The sequence below is a fragment of the Carcharhinus amblyrhynchos genome, chromosome 11, assembly GCF_965287045.1.
Source record: "Carcharhinus amblyrhynchos chromosome 11, sCarAmb.v2.hapA, whole genome shotgun sequence".
Classification (NCBI taxonomy): Eukaryota; Metazoa; Chordata; class Chondrichthyes; order Carcharhiniformes; family Carcharhinidae; genus Carcharhinus; species Carcharhinus amblyrhynchos.
This window is the reverse complement of record NC_137334.1, coordinates 72529963-72550510: the sequence shown is the minus strand read 5'-3', so window position 1 is coordinate 72550510 and position 20548 is coordinate 72529963. Positions and strand designations below refer to the sequence as shown.

The window sequence follows — 20548 nt, the reverse complement described above, 5'->3', positions numbered from 1 at the left end:
AGTGTGGGTGTGGGTGAATTCTAACTGAGTTAATTTCAGGACTTAACAAAATGTGTGAAGGCATCTGTATGGCGTGCAAACAAGAAACGCTTGAGCCTGAGTTGATTACAGAGGAGATGGATTGTGCTTGAACAGACCTACTCTCTCAGTTCTGCATATCTGTTCCCTGTGGCTTGAGAGGTCAAGTTGACTGGAGATGGGGTCAACAGCAGTGACAAACCACAGCACCTTCTGTATCCCTGCCGACAGCTGTTTACATGGTTGCGCTGTGACGCTTCCATTGTCCGTAAGGTTATATCATTTCTTATGCTACATCTGTCAAAGCAGTTTTTTTTGTGCATTTGAGAAACAGTGGTTACAGATAGACATCTGATCTCACACATGGACACAAGCTACCCGCAGTTGGTTTGGCCTGTGGGCAATTAACTGAGTGTGACTACTGCTGTGAAGAAGCAGCTACTTGGAATCATGGGCAAGAACTGGGTTAACATGGAGGACCAGGTGCAGTTATCCAACTAGTTGGGAGGCAGACTCCTGTGGAGAAACTACCTTCGATGGACATCCTGCATCCCCATATATTTAAAGTTGCGGTTGAATGTACACAGCTGTGCCAGTATCAGATAAAAAAATTAAACAAAGAAATCACTGGATCTGTCATTGATATGACACTGAACTATCGTAAATCACTTCCATCTTCACAAAATAATAATTTGTTCATAGTTTTAATACTGTGCCTTATTTCAGAATCTTGATGCAAGCTGTACTTCACAATAATGCTTCTTATAATGGCAGCTGGAATAGACTGTCTGAATTCTGTTATCTGACAGCATGAGAGAAAAACAGATTACAGATCCTTTGAAAACACATCCCTTCCAAATTTTATCCTTTTACTCAATTTTTTTTTCCCAATGTGAATTAATTTGACTGAACAATTTTCACTGGGTAGCATGATGGTTAGCAAAGCTTTTCGGGATAAATCACAACTTCTGACAGCTAACAAAAGGTTTCAGAAAATGCATTTGAAACAGCAATTACATCCATTTCATATCTATCTGGCACACATCTCTTCATTCCATTAAAAGAATGCTGCAAAATGACATGTGAACATCCTACCATTTAAAATGTTACGGTCATTGCAATGTCAATTGATGCATTTAATTCAGTATATCTCGGATGAGATTCGCAGGAGAGGTTGCAGAATGCTTCGCGAGGGGAAGGGGAAGAAGAAGAGGTTATAGGGTCTGTGTGCAAATCAACAATATAGGAAAAGGGTTGAAGCCCTTCAGTCAAGAGTTTTAGTGGGTTAGGGAGGCATATAAAAAGCAGGATCTCAGAAGGTAATAATCGTTCTATTACTGTCAATGCCACACTCTTGTAAGCAAAGAAATAATAAAATATAACAGTATCTGAGGCCAGACAAATGGTTGAGGAAGGAGGGATTCAGAATCTTGGGCTTGGTGGCGAATTCTGAGGCAAGAGGAATCTGTTCAAGATGGATCCTTTCAAGATCTCAGGCCAAAGTCCTCACAGAATGGTTAACTTGAGCTGTTGGAGGCGGAATTAAAGTAATTTGGCATGGCCCCAGGATAAAAACGTTAGAACAGAAAAGTAAAGTGTACAGAAGTCTCGGAGAGGCAGGGAGTAGAAATGTAAAAATAAATTTCAGAGCTAGGCGAGATCAGACATGTATCAAACATAAGGCAATTTAAGGTGAGCTCGTAATGTATCTTCATAAATACACAGATGTGTGTAAATATGAATGGTGACCCACAGGTACAAGCCATCACTTGGGACTGTGATATAGTGGCAATGACAGAGAACTGGCTAAAAGAAAGTGAGGATTGGGATTCTGACCACAAAATATCCAGGAATGACGCAGAAAGGAAGGGAGAAAGGGGACGGAAGTGTTCCAGTGATGATCAAAGGAATTGTTGTTGTACTCAAGAGCAGTGGTGCAAATCAAAAACTGGTAGACAAAACATGAATAGGTGGCTTTCAAGGAGAAGATAGTTTGGACATAGAGAAGGCTCATTCCCACAAGGAGGAAAGGGAAGATATCCAAAGATTGAAATAAATTAGGAAAACACAATGTCAATTGTAACACTTACAATGCAGTAGAAAGCCAAACTAATCACAAAAGAGATCTGAAGATAAAATGTGAGGGGGGAAAGGAGAGTACAGATTGGCAGTTAACATCAAAAGGGACACAAAATTTTTCCACATACGAACAATAAAAGAATAGTGAAAGTCATGGTTGGAATCAATTAGGGACAATTAAAAATCATATGGGGCTGAAGGCAGATGAGAAGAGAGTGCTGTCAATGTAACATTAAATGAGGTGGTGGTAAGAACCTTGAATAGGATAAAAACAGATAAAGAATAGATACTCTGCATGAGCACTCGTCATTATCTTCCAATGCTTCTTAGATATAAGAACATAAGAACTTTAGGAGCTTTCAAACGGTCATTGGATAGGCACATGGAGCACTCCAGAATTATAGGGAGGGGATAGCTTGATCTTGGGATTGGACATAGCTCGGCACAACATTGAGGGCTGAAGGGCCTGTACTGTGCTGTAATGTTCTATGTTCTAAGAGCTCGGAGCAAGGAGTAGGCCATCTGATCCCTCAAGCTTGCTCCGTTATTCAATAAGATAATGGCTGATCTTTTTGTGGACTCAGCTCCACTCATCCACCCACTCACCATAACCCTTAATTCATTTACTGTTCAAAAGTTTATCTATCCTTGTCTTAAAAACACTCAATGAGGTAGCCTCAACTACTTCACTGGGCAGGTAACTCCACAGATTCACAATCCTGTGTGAAAAAGCTCCTCCTCAACTCAGTCCTAAATCGGCTTCCCCTTATTTTGAGGCTATGCCCCCTAGTTCCAGTTTCACCTACCAGTAGAAACAATTTTCCTGCATCTATCTTGTCTATCCCCTTCATAATCTTATATGTTTCTATAAGATCTCCCCTCATTCTTCTGAATTCTACTGAATATAGCCCCAGTCTACTCAGCCTCCTCATAAGCCAACTCTCAAAGGACTTCCAGCGTCCTTTGCACACTTTGCTCTTCCACCCATCTTAGTGTCATTTGTGAATTTTGACACACTACACTTGATCCCCAACTCCAAATGATCTGTCTAATCATAAACAATTGCGGTCCCAACACTGATCCCTGAGGCACACCACTAGTCACTGATCGCCAATCAGAAAAACATCCATTTACCCTGACTCTTTGCTTTCTGTTAGTTAACCACTTCTCTACCAATCCTAATACATTACCCTTAATAATGCACCTTCATCTTATGTAGCAATCTTTGATGAAGCACCTTGTCAAATGCCTTCTAGAAATCCAGATACACCACATCCACAGTTTCCACACTGTCCACTGCACATGCAATGTTCTCAAAGAATTCCACCAAATTAGTCAAACATGACCTGCCCTTCATGAACTCATACTGTGTCTTACCAATGAGACAATTTATATCCAAATGTCTTGCCATTTCTTCTTGATGATAGATTCAAGCATTTTCCCTACTACAGAAGTTAAGCTGACTGGCCTATAGTTACCTGCCTTGTGTCTACCTCCTTTTTTAAACAGTGGCATCACATTCGATGTTTTCCAATCTGCGGGACCACCCCAGAGTCCAGCAAATTTTGGTAAATTACCACTTGTGCATTTGCTATTTCTCCTGCTATCTCTTTTAATACCATGGGATGCATTCCATCAGAGCCAGGAGGCTTGTCTACCTTTAGCCCCATTGACTTGCCCAACACTACCTCTTTTATGATAATGATAGTTCCTAGGTTCCCACCTGCCATATCCTTCCTGTCATCAATTCCTGGATGTTATTTGTGTCTTCCACTGTGAAGACTGACACAAAATACCTGTTCCTCAACCATTTTCTCATTTCCAGTTATTACATCCCCCTTCTCATCCTCTGAAGGACCAATGTTTACTTTTGCCATTCTTTTTTGCTTTGTTTTTGAGCTAGTTTATGCACATAATCCATCTTATCTTTCTTTATAGCTTTTATCGTGGCTTTTTGCTGACTTTTAAAGATTTCCCAATCCTCTAGTTTCCCACTAATCTTTGCCACTTTGTATGCATTTTCTTTCAATTTGATACACGCCTTTATTTCCTTATATATCCATGGCTGATTATCTATTTTTCGACAGTCCTTCCTTATCACTGGTATATACTTTTGCTGAGCACTGTGAAAGATCACTTTGAAAGTCCTCCACTGTTCCTCAATTGTCCCACCATAAGGTTTTTGCTCCCAGTCTACCTTAGCCATCACCTTCCCCACCCTTTTATAGTTTCCTTTGTTTAAGCACAAGACTCTGTTATTGGACTTTACCTTCTTACACTCCACCTGTATTTTGAATTCAATCATACTGTGATCGCTTCTTCCAAGAGGATCCCTAACTGCAAGATCGTTAATTATTTTTGTCTCATTACACAAGACCAGATCTAGGATAGCTTGTTCCCTTGTCGGTTCCATTACATACTGTTCAAGGAAGCTATCGTGGATATATTCTATGAGCTCCTCTTCAAGGTGCGTTGACCGACCTCGTTTGACCAATTGATACACAAGTTAAAATCCCCCATGATAATTGCTATACCATTTTTACATGCATCAGTTATTTCTTTGTTTATTTCTCACCCCACCATGATGTCATTATTTGCTGACCTATAGACTATGTCTATCAGTTTCTCCTTACTATTTCTAATTTCCTCCCAAATGGATTCAACCTTTTTTTCTGTAGAACCTATATCATCTCTCGCTACCGCCCTGATATCATTCTTAAATATCAGAGCTACGTGACCTCCCTTACCTTCCTGTCAGTCCCTCCAAACAGTCTGATATCCCTAGATATTCAACTCCCAGTCGTGACCATCTTGCAACCATATCTCTATAATGGCCACCAAATCATACTCGTTTGCAATGATTTGTGCTGTCAACTCATTTACCTTGTTTCGAATGCTACAAGCATTCAGATAAAGTTTTGTACCTTCTTTTTGAATTCCAACACTTCCATTAATAACATCTCCTGAGTTCTCCTTCCTTTTAACTTTTTTTTCCTGATTTTTGATGTAATTGGAACCTTCTCCCCACATTTTGTCCTTGCTCCCTCCTTCTCGGAGTCCTTACATAGGTTCCCATCCTCCAGGCACATTAGTTTAAACCCTCCCCAACCGCTCTAGCAAACACTCCCCCTAGGACATCAGTCCCAGTCCTGCCCAGGTGTAACCTGTCCAATTTGTACAGGTCTCACTTCCCCCAGAACAGATTTATTTTACATTCTTTCATGGTGTGGTACTCCATGAGAACCTTATTAAATGGCTTATCATCCATAAAACGATACAGCTGACGAAAAGCTTTTTTTCTATCTAAATTATTTCCTAAATCTTAGTGTTTCTTACATTGATAGAATAGGACTGAAGGGCAGACCAGGGTCTTTGCCTATGCCTTCAGTAGTTCATTGTCAGACCCGTGTCCCTGTTTGTTTCCTTTGGTAGCGGACACCTAATATAAAGATGAAATTGACTGTTTGGGCATGAATACTGTATAGTTCAACTTTCAATATGGTAGAAGTTCAACGAGCTGGACCTCGGTCTTATCTTGCTAAGAAATTGCTCTGCTGTGACTAAGCAACAATTCGCAAAGGCGTTAAGGATATAAAACATAAGAAAAATAGACCATTTGGGCCCATAGTCAACATTTTCATGCAATTTATTTTTCCTTCTCATTCCCAGTAATCCATGATTACCTGAGAGGCCAAAAATATCTATCTCAATCTCTGACATACTCAATGACAGGGCATCCACAACACTCTGGCGTAGAGAATTACAAAATTTTACAACCCTCTGAGGTAAGAAATTTCTCCTCGTCCCAATCTTAAATGATTGGCACTTTATCCTGACAGTATGATTCTTCCAGATTCCTCAGCCAGGGGAAGCAACCTCTCTTGGCAAAATTACCCCAGAATCAAGACATCATTCTCCGCTGGCCTTGGACATGATCTTACGAACCTCAGGCGGGCGAGTCGGTAAAATTCTGGCCTCTGTCTTTCTCCCGTCAGGTCCCTTCAGAATCTTGTATGTTAATTTGGGATTATTTTGCAGGAAAGATGAAGAATTCTGCTCCACATTTCCACAGGTATAAATCTACCCTTCAGTAGCAACCTCTAATAGTCCATTTGGGACTCTTGTTCAGGCAGCAAGTAGACAAGGCTACCCTGAATTGTGCAGGCTCTGGTCAGCACAGCTCGGTTTTGAGAAGCAATTGCAAACAGACATTGAGCATACTGTTTGCATATGCCAGCATGGTTTTTACCTACACATCTATATGGGAGCCTTTATCAAATTAATGGAGCCTTTGTTAAATTAATGAGAGGTACACGTTCAGCATATTGAACACCTTGGTGCTTGTTTCAAGCCTGTAAAATGAAATTCCTGGCCTTAACGCATTAAGAGTCACAATCGGTGAATTACATATAGATTAGATTTATACTGGTATATTATTATTCCATGGTATGATGATTGCAGCATATGCTGTATCAGGTGTAATAAATGTTGTCATTTGGTTTATTGCAAATTTTCAGATAGTATGAATTTCTACCAGCGATGCTAGCAAGCACTGCATTTGAATATGTTGCTGCAAGGTAGCATATAGCTGCTCTCATTTCTTCCACATGCTTACGTTTTTAAACAATGTAACATAAATGACAATGAAACAGTTTGCAGACTCAGCCCAAGTAAGTTCTCAGTGAGCGCTCTGAAAACAGGAAGATTGCAAATAGCTACACAAACTATGGGCAGGATTTTCCACAGTAAAAAGTCTGACAACACCAGGTTTTAGTCCACCCGATTTATGAACCTGGTGTTGTCAGACTTTTTACTGTGTTTACGCCAGTCCAACGCCGGCATACCCACATCAGGATTTTCCAGCCATTCCCACCGACAGGATCTTCCAACGACAGTGACCTCCCTGCCAGGGCTTCCTGGGTGGCAGAGGGTATGAACAACAGGAAACCCCATTGATAGCAGCGGGACTGGAAGATCCCCCCTGCCAACCAAGGGTGGGTCACTCCCACCACCACAAAACACACCATGGGGAGTGTGGGGAAAATCCCGCCCTGTGTCTGTATGGAAGCAGAACAAAGAAATGCTTCGGCCTCGGAGATCGTGAGGGACAAATTCTTTTCTACACTCGTCATAATGTCAAAGCAGTGTCAAAAATAAGTTTTATTTTTCCAATCACACAAGATGCACACACTGTAAAATTAACCAAAGGTTACAATGCCGCAACAACCTGTATTAAGGCAGTACCTCTAATGTAGTAAAACATCTCTAGTTACATAAAAGGAGCATAGCTCCTCAAGCACCTTTTGATATCAAACCACATAAAGAGACATGGGAACAGGCGGCAATAAGCTTGGACTAAAAGTTAGATTGTAAGTCGAACTTTAAAAAGAGATGAAGATAGACAGGTGGAGAGTTTGGGGAGGGAATCCCAAAGCTTAGAGCATAGGTATCTGAAGTTAGAGCTACTAATGATGGAGCAATTAAAATTGGTGACAGGCAAGAGGCTAGAGCTGGATGAGCAGAGAGACCAGGAGGTTACAAAGATAGGGTGACAGAGGGACATGAAAACAAGGATGAGAATCTGAAAATCAAGGCGTTTACAGGCCAGGAACTAAGTAATATCAGTACATGATTAGTGGGTGAATGGTGGTGTGAGTTAGGATAGGGTAGCAGCGTTTTGGACGGGTTCAGATTTATTCAGAGTATAAGACGGGAATTAGTCGAGTTCAGGGGTAACAGACATGGATAAAGGTTTCAGTTACCAGACTAGCTGAGGTGGAGACAGACGTTATAATGAAGGTGCAGTAAATGGTATTGGTATGGAGACGATGACTGTGGAAGGTCAGGTCAGGGTAAAGTAGGACATTATGATTGCGACCGGTCTGGTTCAAGCAAGGGAATGGAATTTGTGGCAGGGACCAAAAGGTGATGGGCAGAATTTTCCCATCCCACCTGCCACGGAAATTGTAGCGGGCGGGACACGGACCATGCAAAGGTCCATTGATCTCGGGCAGGATTTTCTGACCTTCGGGTGAGCGCAGACGGAAAATCCTGCCCAATGTGTTTGATTCTCTCAACATTTAATTGGAGGAACTATCAAACTTTCTGCTCATCCAATGTTGGATGTGGGGAAAACACAATGATATATCAGAGGTAGTACAGAGGTCCAGAGAGATTGGTTCACAAATGATGTCACAAAGCCTAGCATATAGATGAGAAATTCAGTACAAATTGTGGGATAAAACATAAATGTTGTCACTGCATTTGGTGAAAAGTGGCGATCCACTATGCTTGATTTAAGAATCTACCAAGTGACATAAGAAAATAAGAATTCACAGCAATCAAGAACAGGATTCAAGCTTGAATCACAGAATCATAGAGTCCCTACGATGCAGAAGGAGGCCATTCAGCCCATTGAGACTGCACCAACCACAATTCCACCCAGATCCTATTCCCATAACCTCACATGGTGCCACTGTTGTTACCACTGTTGCCTCACAGCTTCAGGGACCCAGGTTCGATTCCTGGCTTGGGCCGCTGTCTGTGTGGAGTTTGCACCTTCTCCCCATGTCTGTGTGGGTTTCCTCCAGCTGCTCCAGTTTCGTCCCACAGTTCAAAGATGCGCAGGTTAGGTGAATAAGCCGTGATAAATTCTCCCTTAGTGTACCCGAACAGGGACTGGAGTGCCGTGACTTGGAGATTTTCACAGTAACTTCACTGCAGTGACTAATAAATAAACTTTAACTTTATACTTACCTTGCTAAGTCCCTGATACTAAGGGACAATTTAGCATGGCCAATCAACTTAATGTGCACATCTTTGGACAGTGGGAAACCACAGCACCCGGAGGAAACCCATGCAGACACGGGGAGAACATGCAAACTCCACACAGACAATGACCCAAGGCCACAACTGAGTCATGGTCCGTGGGGCTGTGAGCCAACAGTGCTAATCGTTGTGCCATTGTGCCGTGGCATCATTTCCAAAATCAGCTGCATGGCATACTGAAAATCCAAAGCTAAAATTATAGGGCATTTTGACACATTAACGAGCTTAACAGAAGATGTTTTAAAAAAGGCTAAATCAAAGAAAAGTCCATCAAAGAAGATGGTGTTCAGCATTGTACAAGCTACACAATGACAGGATAGCATTTAATGAAAATAAAGAGATGGAGTGAAATTATCAAGACCGAGCAGCAATATTCAGAAGGGATAATCTGGAAATAACTCACAAAGCATAACATCAGATACAGTAATTGGCTTTGGAAATCACAGGAACAAAATTTTTTCAGAGCCATTAGACTAACAATTGCTCACTGACCTCCCACCACCAACTATGCATTGAAAACTCAGATAATCATTTCCATTTGCAAAGTACAAAATCACAGGATGGATTTGATGAGCAAAACCAGATGGCTCACTTCAGCTTATCATTTAGAAACATCCAATGTCTCTAAAATAACTCTATGCCTCCAGTTCCAGTGGTCATTTACTTTCCCTTTCTCGACTATTTACCTTGTATAATCCTACATGATTTGATTTGATTTATTATTGTCACATGTATTAGTATACAGTAAAAAGTATTGTTTCTTGTGCACTACACAGACAAAGCATATCGTACATAGAGAAGGAAAGGAGAGTGCAGAATGTGGCATTATCGTGATAGCTAGGGTGTAGAGAAAGAACATAAGAACATAAGAAATAGGAGCAGGACTAGGCCATCTAGCCCTTCGAGCCTGCCCCACCATTCAATAAGATCATGGCTGATCTGAAGTATATCAGTTCCACTTTCCCGCTTCCTCCCCATAACCCTTAATTCCCTTGTCTGTCATAAACCTATCTACCCGTGTCTTAAATATATTTAGCGAGGTAGCCTCCACCACTTCAACTGGTAGAGAATTCCAGAGATTCACCACCCTTTGAGTGAAGAAGTTCCTCCTCAACTCCGTTCTAAACTGTCCCCCGCCCCCCTTATCTTGAGGCTGTGCCCTCTAGTCCTGCTGTCCTAGATACAGAAACTGAGGACACATACCAACCGACAGGTACATAAACTCATCATTGTTGTTTCCAGACTTGTTATCGTCACTTCCTTTCAAAGAGTGGAAGGGCTAAATCATCTCAGAAATCCAACAAACCTGATTTCAGGTGGAGAAACCTGCCAGTTGAAATGGTGGCATTGTGCAGCATTGAGGGATCAAAATGATCTGGCATGGATTCCATACCCTATCGCTGGTGGCCAAACTCTGATTCACCCGTCCTGCCATCAACTCAACACGTCAATGATCCAGGCACCATATTTAAAAGGCAGCCCCTGCACACCACTTCACACACTTCACACTCCACTGGTAAGACATGACTGCCAAACTGAGATTCATTCTGGACCAAAGTTCACTAATGCCCCCCTCGAGCACCTGCTGGACGCAGTGGAGGCTCACCGCGATGTACTCTACCCATACTCTGGGCAAAGGTGACCAATTCAACATGGGAATCAGTGACAGTGGTGGTCAATGCCAATGAAAGAAGACAGCCATTCAATGCTGTAAGAGGATAAATGAACTTCTCCGCTCAGCCAGGGTAAATCACTCTTGTCATCACTCTCAAATCACACACTCATCAGATATCTACAGGGATTTCACACAGTGCCAGCTCAAAGAACACCATCACTACTCTCCCACGCACATCTTCACTTCCCCTATGAGTGTTGTCCTCATCACCTCCCTGGTCCCATTCACTCTCCGTGCATGCCAGGTACCTTTATCATCTTCCCTGGCACACAATCTCTCCATCTGTCTTCAAGCAGAATGAGCTAGCTCACAACAAGAAAGAGAGATCCCAGATGGGTGGAGGGATGCCAGAATTGAAGGAACCTCATGGACTTTGCAGAGAATCATTTAGCTGGCTGGTGAGAAGGTGGCCCATTCCTACTGATGGTGGTGCTGGACCAAGTGAGGATCCAGCACTGCAGCATCCAACAGACAGTCATGTTATGAGTGATGCCTCCTGCTTCTCAGGCTGCTGTCATGCACTTGCCTTTCTTTTGCAGGCATATCCGGGAAGCAGCTGAGGGAAGTCCACAAGCCAACTGCTCAACTGCAGCTCCAACAGTGACACGGAACGGGGATTCACAGACGCTGAAATAGAAGAACCATCACAGCGCACAGACACACACTCCAGGGGGAACGACTGCTGAAGAAGACTCAGGGTGTCAGTCCGGTGAGTACATAACACTGTCTGATCTACAGCAGCCCAGGGTGCCGGCACTCAGAGGATTGTTGGAGGTCAGGAAATCTGAGTCTGAGTCAGATGGCAGGTCTTTGGAACTCGGTGAAGCATCAGATGCTGAAGCTCCAAAGGCAAGGTCATGAAACTCAGGAAAGGGTCACTGCTGCACCCCTCCAATTGTGAAGCTTGATGGAGAAGCCCATCCATCCCAATAAAATTCTCTTCTGTAAATAAACTCCCACTAATGTCACCCCTTCCTTGTTATGATGAGCAGCGTTCTGACAATCTGAAGTAAATACTTGATTCCTAGGATTACTAGTCCAGACTTGTTACCTCAATGCCACTGCCTCCCTCAAGGAGAGAACTTTTAACAAGGTCCACTGTGTTAAATGAGGTTTGTCTGGGTTTCTAAGAGCATACTAAATTTATAATAACTGTGAATCAACCTCTCTGGCACTGAAAAGCTTATTGTATACTCATGGATTGTCAGATTTTTACAGTATGGTACTGATTCCTTTTTTTTTGATTTTATAGTTTGTTTATGGCATGTTGTCTTCACCTTTATCCAATCATTATAACTTATTTCACTGAAATTTGAACTGAAAAATGAATGGCAATCTGTGCTTTTAACTTTCTGATTTGCCATCTGTTAAAATACACCAATCTGATTGGTTCTTTGCCTCTCTTTCTGTTATTGCTATTGCTGGACATCTGGATACCCCAATGACTAGGTGACAGATTTAAATTGCCATTGGGAAAAGGAGTAATCCACATCGCAGAGATTGCTAGATCTCTACGGGCTTTGCTGCTGACTGCAAAATCCAACCTAGTGTTTCTGCTGTGACTCAATTAATAATTGTCACATTATTCAGACCAAAGAACTGCACACAAGTTTCTGTAAAACAGCCTCTGACTAACATCATGGTCGGAATTTGGGGCAGGTGAGGCAAGATTCGCAGAACAGCGTGCTCCATTGGCCTCAGGTGGGCAAGCTCGTAAAATACCGGCCCATAACTTTGTTGATTGGTGCACTTCAGTGACAAAACATGTTCCACAGTGAGTTTACAGACATTGACAGATCTCTTTCCGATGTATGCTAAACTAGTTCAACACTATTCCATATGTCACTCATTTTTCGCCAGTGTGAAGGAGCTTCCAATTATCCATATTGAATTTCATCTGTCATTTTGCGGCCCCATTACAGATTTTATCTGGTTCTTGTTTCAAGTCCTTGAATACCTATCAGATTCAACTGCTGCTACCTCAGGCATCAATCTCCCCCTTGGTTTAGTTTTATTGCCATTGAGTTTCGAATGCACACCCTTCACTATAAATTAGAAAGCATGAGGGCCCCATTGATCCTGATATAGCACTTAGTTCCTCCCGCCTCAACACACTCCATTCACATAAGAAGTACCTGCTGCTACCTTCTTTTTAGTTTTTTTTTATTCACATCCAGATTTCATCAAAGTCAGGTTGTCTGTGCCAGATTATTAATAGCCTTCGAACATAAAATGCTGCTGTATATAAGAAAATGAAAACGCAATAAAATTTAAGATATTACAACAGAGTTACTGAATGTAAAAGGGACCAAGGCAACATTTCTCCACTAGGTTTGCTGTCAAGTGTAAAAGATGGAACCCCCATTGAACAACGGTGAAACCATTGCACTGGAAAGCACCTAAAGTATAAAAATTGATTGTGCAAGTGTAGTTTCATTGCTGTCTTCTGGTGCAAGATTTAGTATCTATTTTGCTATATTCATTGGCACGCCCCCACCCCGGCCTTCATTTTTTGTTCCCCTGACAGGTTCGTTCCTTCCTAATTTTCTTCAAATTTGGTTACGTAAAAGAAAAATTAAAGTTTTTGTTAAGAAGAAAAGCTAAAATAAATCTATCTGCTAGAAGAAATGTGAGGAATGGTTTCATGCAGAACAAAAACTTAAGAGGCATTTTCATCCCGCAGTTGTGAGCAATCCTCGCAGAAACGAAGCCTGAGAAATTGGGATTATTTCCATTGATCTTTTAGGTGCTATGAATGCCCTTAAGGCTCCAAAATTGCATCCGTGATATTCCAACACTTCTGGGATTTAGCATGCCCAGACGTCAATGTGATGAAGGTGTTAAGATGCGCTTGCAGGGTATCTGTGTCAGAAGTATGCAAAGAAGACAAATTATGACTCACAGCAGGATGAGGACAGCACAGACAGTGCCTGTAAATATAAGTGGGGAAATGAACTGTCGTGTAAGTTTGGAATTAATTTCATTTTCTCTTGCCAGAGAAAAGCAGGTGGAGCAAACACAAGCGCACAGCTTCGCTGGGATTGCAGATCAATCTATAACACCGATTTGATGCCAACACTGCCATGTGGAAAATCGACTTTTCAGTAACTTCTCATTTAAGTTTGTGGACACCATTTTGGACTCTCAAGGGCATTCATAGAACTTACAAGATCAATGGAAATAAGCCCAATTTCTGATGACTCATGAGCTTAAAGGAGTCTAAATCTCAGCAACTATTCTTACTAGCACATGGATTGAATATTGGTTAATAGACAGGAAACAGAGAGTAAGAAAAAAATTAGTCTTTTTCAGAGCGGAAGGTGGTGACCAGTGAGGTACCACTGTGGTTGGTGCATGGGTCCTGGCTATTCACAATATATCACAATGATTTGTGGATGACACAACACTTGGTGGGGTTTTCTGAGACTAAGGAGCAAGTACAGAGACTTCAAGGTGTGTTAGATAAGTTTACTGAGTGGCAAATACATGGCAGATGCAGCATAAAGTGAATGAATGTGAAGTTATCCACTTTGGTAAGAAAACCAGAATGCCAGAATATTAATCAAATGGTGATAGATGTACAAAGGGGCCCTCGTGCACCAGTTGTTGAAAGCAAGCATGTAGGTACAGCGAGCAATTAGGAAGGTAAATGGTATGTTGGCCTTCATTGCAAGAAAACTTGAGTGAAGGAGGAAGGATGTCTGCACAGGACCTAGGTGAGACTGCACGTGAAACGTTATGTCCAAGTTTAGTCTCCTTATCGAGTGAAACCATTAACTCGCCATATAGGGAGTCCAGCAGAGGTTCACCTGGTTCCTGTGGTGGGAGAATTGTCATTTAAGAAGAGGTTGGATCAACTAGGCCTGCATTCATTGGAGTTCTGAAGAATGAAAGGGGATTGCGGCTCATCCCATTGATTAGGTTAGGTTGGGTTAGGTTGATTGGCCTTGCTAAATTGCCATCAAGGATGGAATTTTATGGCCTCGCTCAGCCCGAGGCCAGAAATTCCTGTCCAAGATCAATGGCCCTTCCCATTGTCCACCCCTCGCCCACTCTGATTCCCATGGCGGGACAGGCGGTAGAATTCCAACATTATTGTCACAGGCATTAGCACGGTAAATATGAGGGGTTATGGGATAAGGACTGGGTGGGATTGTGGTTGGTGAAGACTCAATGGGCTGAATGGTCTCCTTCTGCACTGTAGGGATTTCCATGATTGAAATGTATACAATTCTGACAGGGTTGGACAGACTGCATGTAGGGATGTTGTTTCCTTTGGTTGGAGGATTTCAAACAAGGAGTCACAGTCTCAGGATACGGCTGAGATGAGGAGAAACATTTCACTCAAGAGGGCGGTGTACCTCTGGAATACTTGACCACGGAAAGTGGAGGAGGCATGTTACTGACTATACTTAAGAAAGAATTCATAGATTTCTGGATTTTGAAGGTGTCAAGAGATATGGTGTTGAGATAGTTTCATAAAATCCCTACAGTACAGAACGAGGCCATTCAGCCCAATCCTACCCAGGCCCTACTCCTGTAACCTCACACATTGGCCGTGGCCAATCTTTGGACTGCGGGAGGAGATCAGAGCACTCGGAGGGAACCCATGCAGACATTGAGAAAACACAGACAGTGACCTGAGGCTGGAATTGAACATGAGTCCCGAGCATGTGAGGCAGCTGTGCTAACCACTGTGCCACCGTGTCACCCATCAGGAGGATCAGCCATGACCATACTGAATGATGGAGCAGCCTGCTCTTGCTCCTTTTTTATGTTTCCACATGGTGCTAAGATATTGTTTTATGCTGATATATCCAGTCAATAACAACCCATTAGAGCTGGCTAGATGCTAAAATTATTGAAATAAACAGGAAGCGCAAAACAAGCTTTCATTTTTGTCAGAGTTAACCTGTGTGCCATCCTTCTGGGGACTTCATGAATTCCCTGTAGCAGAACCCTGATGTCACATTGTTCCCCAGTGAGCTGGTACACATTGGCCCAGGTCTTCAAGATGCCAGATGGCCATGGCACAGAGGAACCCTGGAAGATGTGCGTGGGACCCCCTCAAATGTGCCCACATAACGGCAATATGGAAATTGTCCAGGAAGTTACAATTTCAATTGGACAATTACCACACAACTGGAACACTCCAAGACTCCAGTTTAAATTCGGAGGCTTCAGATGGTTCTGACTCATTTAGCAGAATAGTTATCCCAAAAAAGTTAGAAGGATTAAAATCAGTTCAAACTCCTGGGTAACTTAACTACTGACCACTTGGTCCCCCACAGGACCCCGATTAACCCCCCAACATACCTGACCACCTGATGACCCCCCCCCCACCCCGCACTCAGGCCTCACCAACCACCTGATTATCCTTACCTCCTGACTACTCCCCACCACTCCTCTCCACCTCAACCTTTTCTCTGCTACCCCTGCAACTCCAACAAAGCCCAGTTGACCCACCCGCTCCTCATCTTGCACACCTACCTATCTCCTTTCAATAGTTTGCCAAAGTTGTTGGGATATTTAAACTTACTTGAATAAGGCAGTCGGTGATGTAAAAAGAGGACATAGCTTGGCTTCTCCCTACACTACTCCAGTCCAAGGTAAGGACTTCAGAACCGGTATGCTCCACATTTTTCAGCCAGTGCAGGTCAGAGGTCCAGAGAGTTCCAATGTAGGGAAAGAAAATACAAGAGTGGTAATCCAACGGAGAATGCCACTCCACGGAAGAATTGCTCCAAGCTATCCTTACGCCAGCCTGCAGGCTGTAGGTGCCCCAGTGGAAAATGAAAAGTATTTGGGATCCTTCAACCTGTGAGGATTCTGATTTGAAGAGTACTCTCCCTGATTTAACTACAGATAAGGTTCTAGTCTGTTCTGGTCAGAATTGTTGGCGACCATCGGGTTTGAGCAACAAACTAATAATTTGAACAACTATAACTGTGTACAGAGTGCTAGGATGTGCTACCGACGTCGACAGCTCCAGGATCGATTCACATGACTTTCTGAAACTACGTCCCTTTAAGGGACCTGCTACTACACCAACTTAAATGGAAATCTATCTAATTAAACTAGAAAATCAATGTCAGCATCTTGTAACACTACATAGATTTGAACATTATATTAGTTAAGAGCTAAATCTTACCCAAAAATAACTTACCTAGTGCACGTGTTCATTGGCACATTTAACAACCACCTTTGTAACATTTTAATGACTGGAAAATACGCTTACATTTTATTTTAACTGATTATACTGAATCATTCAAAAATATATTTTAACACCTTAAATTGACAATTAATGCAAAGACTGTGTTAAGCGAATTCAAAAGAGAAGATTGAGAATTCATTTTTAACACATAGAGTGCACATTTGCATTTCACCTTTTGGGATTTTCTTAGATCACACAATAAACTGTATCTTCCATGATGAAGAAAAGTTGAAAAGTGAATTGTGTGGTCAATAGTGCGTAATGCTTCACATTTCTGCTGTGCAACCGGTGTCAAAATATACACACATTTAGAATAAACATCACCATTGCAATAGACCAGAATTGAAAAACTCCAGAAAAAGATGTGACAGCCTAAAAAACAATCTCGTCACTTCAAAGTGTAAAGTGCAATGTCAAAGAATTAATATGCCTTTTTTTTCTGTTTAACTTAAGCATTTAGTGCTTGATCTCAGATTTCATTAGAATTATCTTTTTTTGCAATTAATTTCCCTTGATTAGAATGTAATAGCTTTTGGTTACTAAAAACAATGTGAACATTCTGAACAGCATGATTTCTTACTCAATTCTTTCCATTCTTCTCTTTGGAAAAGCCTCTTCTGAGTTTTTGCTGGTTAGCCTCACTTTATTCTCCCCTGTTTGGCAGTTAAATTGGAATTAGGAACTAATGCCCATCATTTCTGCAATAATCTGACCGACACGAATTGCAAATTGCCGGTGGCAAAAGAACAGCGGGTCAAAGCCAACAAGATTTTCCTTAATAAGCAGGTTGGTCCCCGATACGTAATCGAGGCTCAATCTGTTGTTTTAACCTGAGGTCTGTGTGTGGCAGCAGCATTAACTTTCCTGTCAGATCAATCAAGTTCAATTAGTTCCATTGTGGGTCAGATGAATCAAGTGTGCTCCTAGGTTGTTCAAAACGAACATAGGCCACTCCAATCCTAGCCATCACCAGCAACTCTTGCCCACTGCCACCCCTTAATGCCAAGCTCATTGTCTCTTGCTGTTCCTTCAGATGCTGCTCAACCACTTATAGGCTACCTGATAATGGCATTGGGTGCTCTGCAAGCGTACAAAAGCAAAATGCTAAAATGGATCTGATGAAAAGGTCATCGATGTGAAATGTTGGTGGGAATTTTCCCGTCCTGTCTGCCATGGGAATCGCAGCGGGCAGAGAGCGACTTCGCAGAGGTCCATTGACCTCGGGCAGGATTCTTCTGTTTTGCGGCGAGTGCAGCTGGAGATTCCCACCCGTTAACTTTGTTTTTCTCTCTCCACATATGCTGTCTGACCTGCTGAGTATTTCCATCATTTTCTGTTTTTTATTTCAGGCATCAAGTCTCAATGGCATTCTACCCATCTGATCGTCAACTGTCTCTCGGTCACTTATTTTAAGAATAGAGATGAGAGTTCGTTAGTACATTTAGCAAGCATCTTTGTTACATTGTACTGACTCTGGAAAATAAATCTTACATTTTATTTTACCTGTTTATATTGAATCAATAAAGCTTAAGTTTTAACATCTTAAAATGATGATTATGCAAATTCAAAATGAAGAGAATTCTAAAGAGCTTCATTTCAGGCATTTCCCCATCCTCTGTATTTGTACTGGGACAATGGAAGCAATCATAGCATTTCATTGCTTTTTGCTGGGTTGGAGATTACAACATTGCATCAAGTAATTGAACAGAATACTTAACAGAGGTAGTAACAATTTGATTTAAAAGGAATTTACTCCTTAAAAGAAGATTCACAAGAGCAACTACAGAGAAAATGGTGCAGCCGCTAGTGGGTTTAATTTGTAAAATATTTGTTTACGATTTTCTTAGTTAATTTATAAGTTGAACACTACAATTCAGCATGACTACTCTGAAGTGGCTCCATTTATCTGCAGCATTCCTTGGAAATAAATGACAAGTACCATCTTCACATATTGAGTGCAATGGCTTAGAATCAGATCAAAATGGATTTCACACATTCATCAGATAACCTTTAGTGGTCAAATCAAACAGCAACTCGATGAAAAATAATTAGTGTCAGCATTATGTCATGAGGAAGAATTGTATCTTACCAACTAAGTTAGCCATTAGCTCAGTTATGCATTCATCTGCCAAAGCCCAAGGAAAGGCACCAGCAAAATGTCCATGGCCACCTCTGCATGATAAATGAAATGCAGTTAGAAAGGGCAGAAATTAATGGCTCCATCACAGTGGTGGTGACGGCGGACAAAGTGGGCGGGGGGAGGGGGCAGTGTGGAGGAGGTGATGGGTGAGTGGTGGTTGTGGAGAGGGGGGCGGTTAGTCTATGCTTGGTTCCTGGACCCAACAGTGTCATTTCTGGGGGCATCCATCTTCTCAGTCCAATTGTGGTAACACTGGAATGATTGTCTCCTTGTGGCTTCAAAAAGTATCAGAGCTTTTCTGTTCCTTGAGAGAACTTAGTGTGGCATTTTTGGGAGGCATGATTCTGGATGTTGTATTTGGTCTATGACTGCACTTCTGACCTGATGGTCTCTTACCAACATCTTTTGCATAGGAGACTATGGGATTTCCACAATAACTTCATTGCAGCCTATTTGTGACACTAATAAATAAATTTAACTTTCTGGCTACATGTAATCTGTGTCCTTAAGATAGATTTGACTACTCTTCCTGACCTGTTTGCAGGGCTGATGGGGTACTTGTTATTGGTAAGGCTTAAGATTCCACCTCAGTGTTAAGTGATGTTCTGTAGCCTGGTCAACTATAGAACTCCAAGGGATGTGGGCAGTTGTCTGATGCTTCCTCATCACTACTCCACTGTGATATCGTAGAGCGTGAGTCTTTCCAGAAATGCTGCACCCTTGGTTGCATCTTCACAATTTTCTTGGATTTCAGGAGAGTTACCAGAGATTTATGGCCCATCTCAATCCTGAATTATAAGATCGTTCAGTAACCTGAAACTTTACAAATCTCTATCACTTCTAGTGTTCCTTTTCAATCACCACAGAACATTTTTCAGTTTCCACAAATGGTCAACAGCAGGGCTTCCCAAGCTGGGTTCCACAGGACTCATCCAGGGATCCCACTGTAAGCCCAACAGTCTTAAATTTGAAAGGTAGCTATCCTTCCCACTCTTCCAACCAGAGACAGGTTTCAACCTGCACTGGCTTCTGGTAGGGGCACTGGTCAGCCTATCAACAGTCAAAGTACTGAAAAGCCAGCCTCAGATAAGCCACAGGTAAGGCTGACAGCAAGATCAAAGGCAACTGGACAGCAGAGCCAGGTAGGTCGCATCCACAGGGCAGGAGAGGCTAGGACTCTGGGGGCCCAAGAGAGAGGCTGATTCAGAAGAGAGGGAGGGGTGTATGAGTGCGCATGTATGCGTGTGTTTGAGAGAGAAATGTGAGCGTGCACGCACATGAGAGAGAGAGAGAGATGAGAGTGTGTGCACATGAGAGAGAGAGGTGAATGAGAGTGTGCATGACAGAGAGTGTGAGCGTGTGTGTGGGGGAGAGAGGTGAATGTGCATGTTCGTGTGTACTTGTGCTTCTTCTAAGTGTGAATCTTTGTGTGTATTTGTTTGTGTGTGTGTGTACGCGTGTCTGAAATGAGAATCCAGCTCTCCTGTTGTGTTCCCAACATTAAATGAATCTGTGAGCAAATGATCAGCTTCACTCTTCCCAATAAAATGACAAAAATGGAGGACGTGTAAATATTTATGAAATAAAAAAAGTC

General features: G+C 42.2%; 1 protein-coding gene across 1 annotated transcript in view; it reads right to left on the bottom strand.

The window, feature by feature from the left end:
• Positions 1-20548, bottom strand: part of kynu (kynureninase) — a 148746-nt gene that overhangs the window by 80381 nt on the left and 47817 nt on the right. The window contains 1 exon segment of the mRNA XM_080199275.1: positions 18904-18986. Coding sequence (XP_080055401.1) covers positions 18904-18986 — 83 coding nt within the window.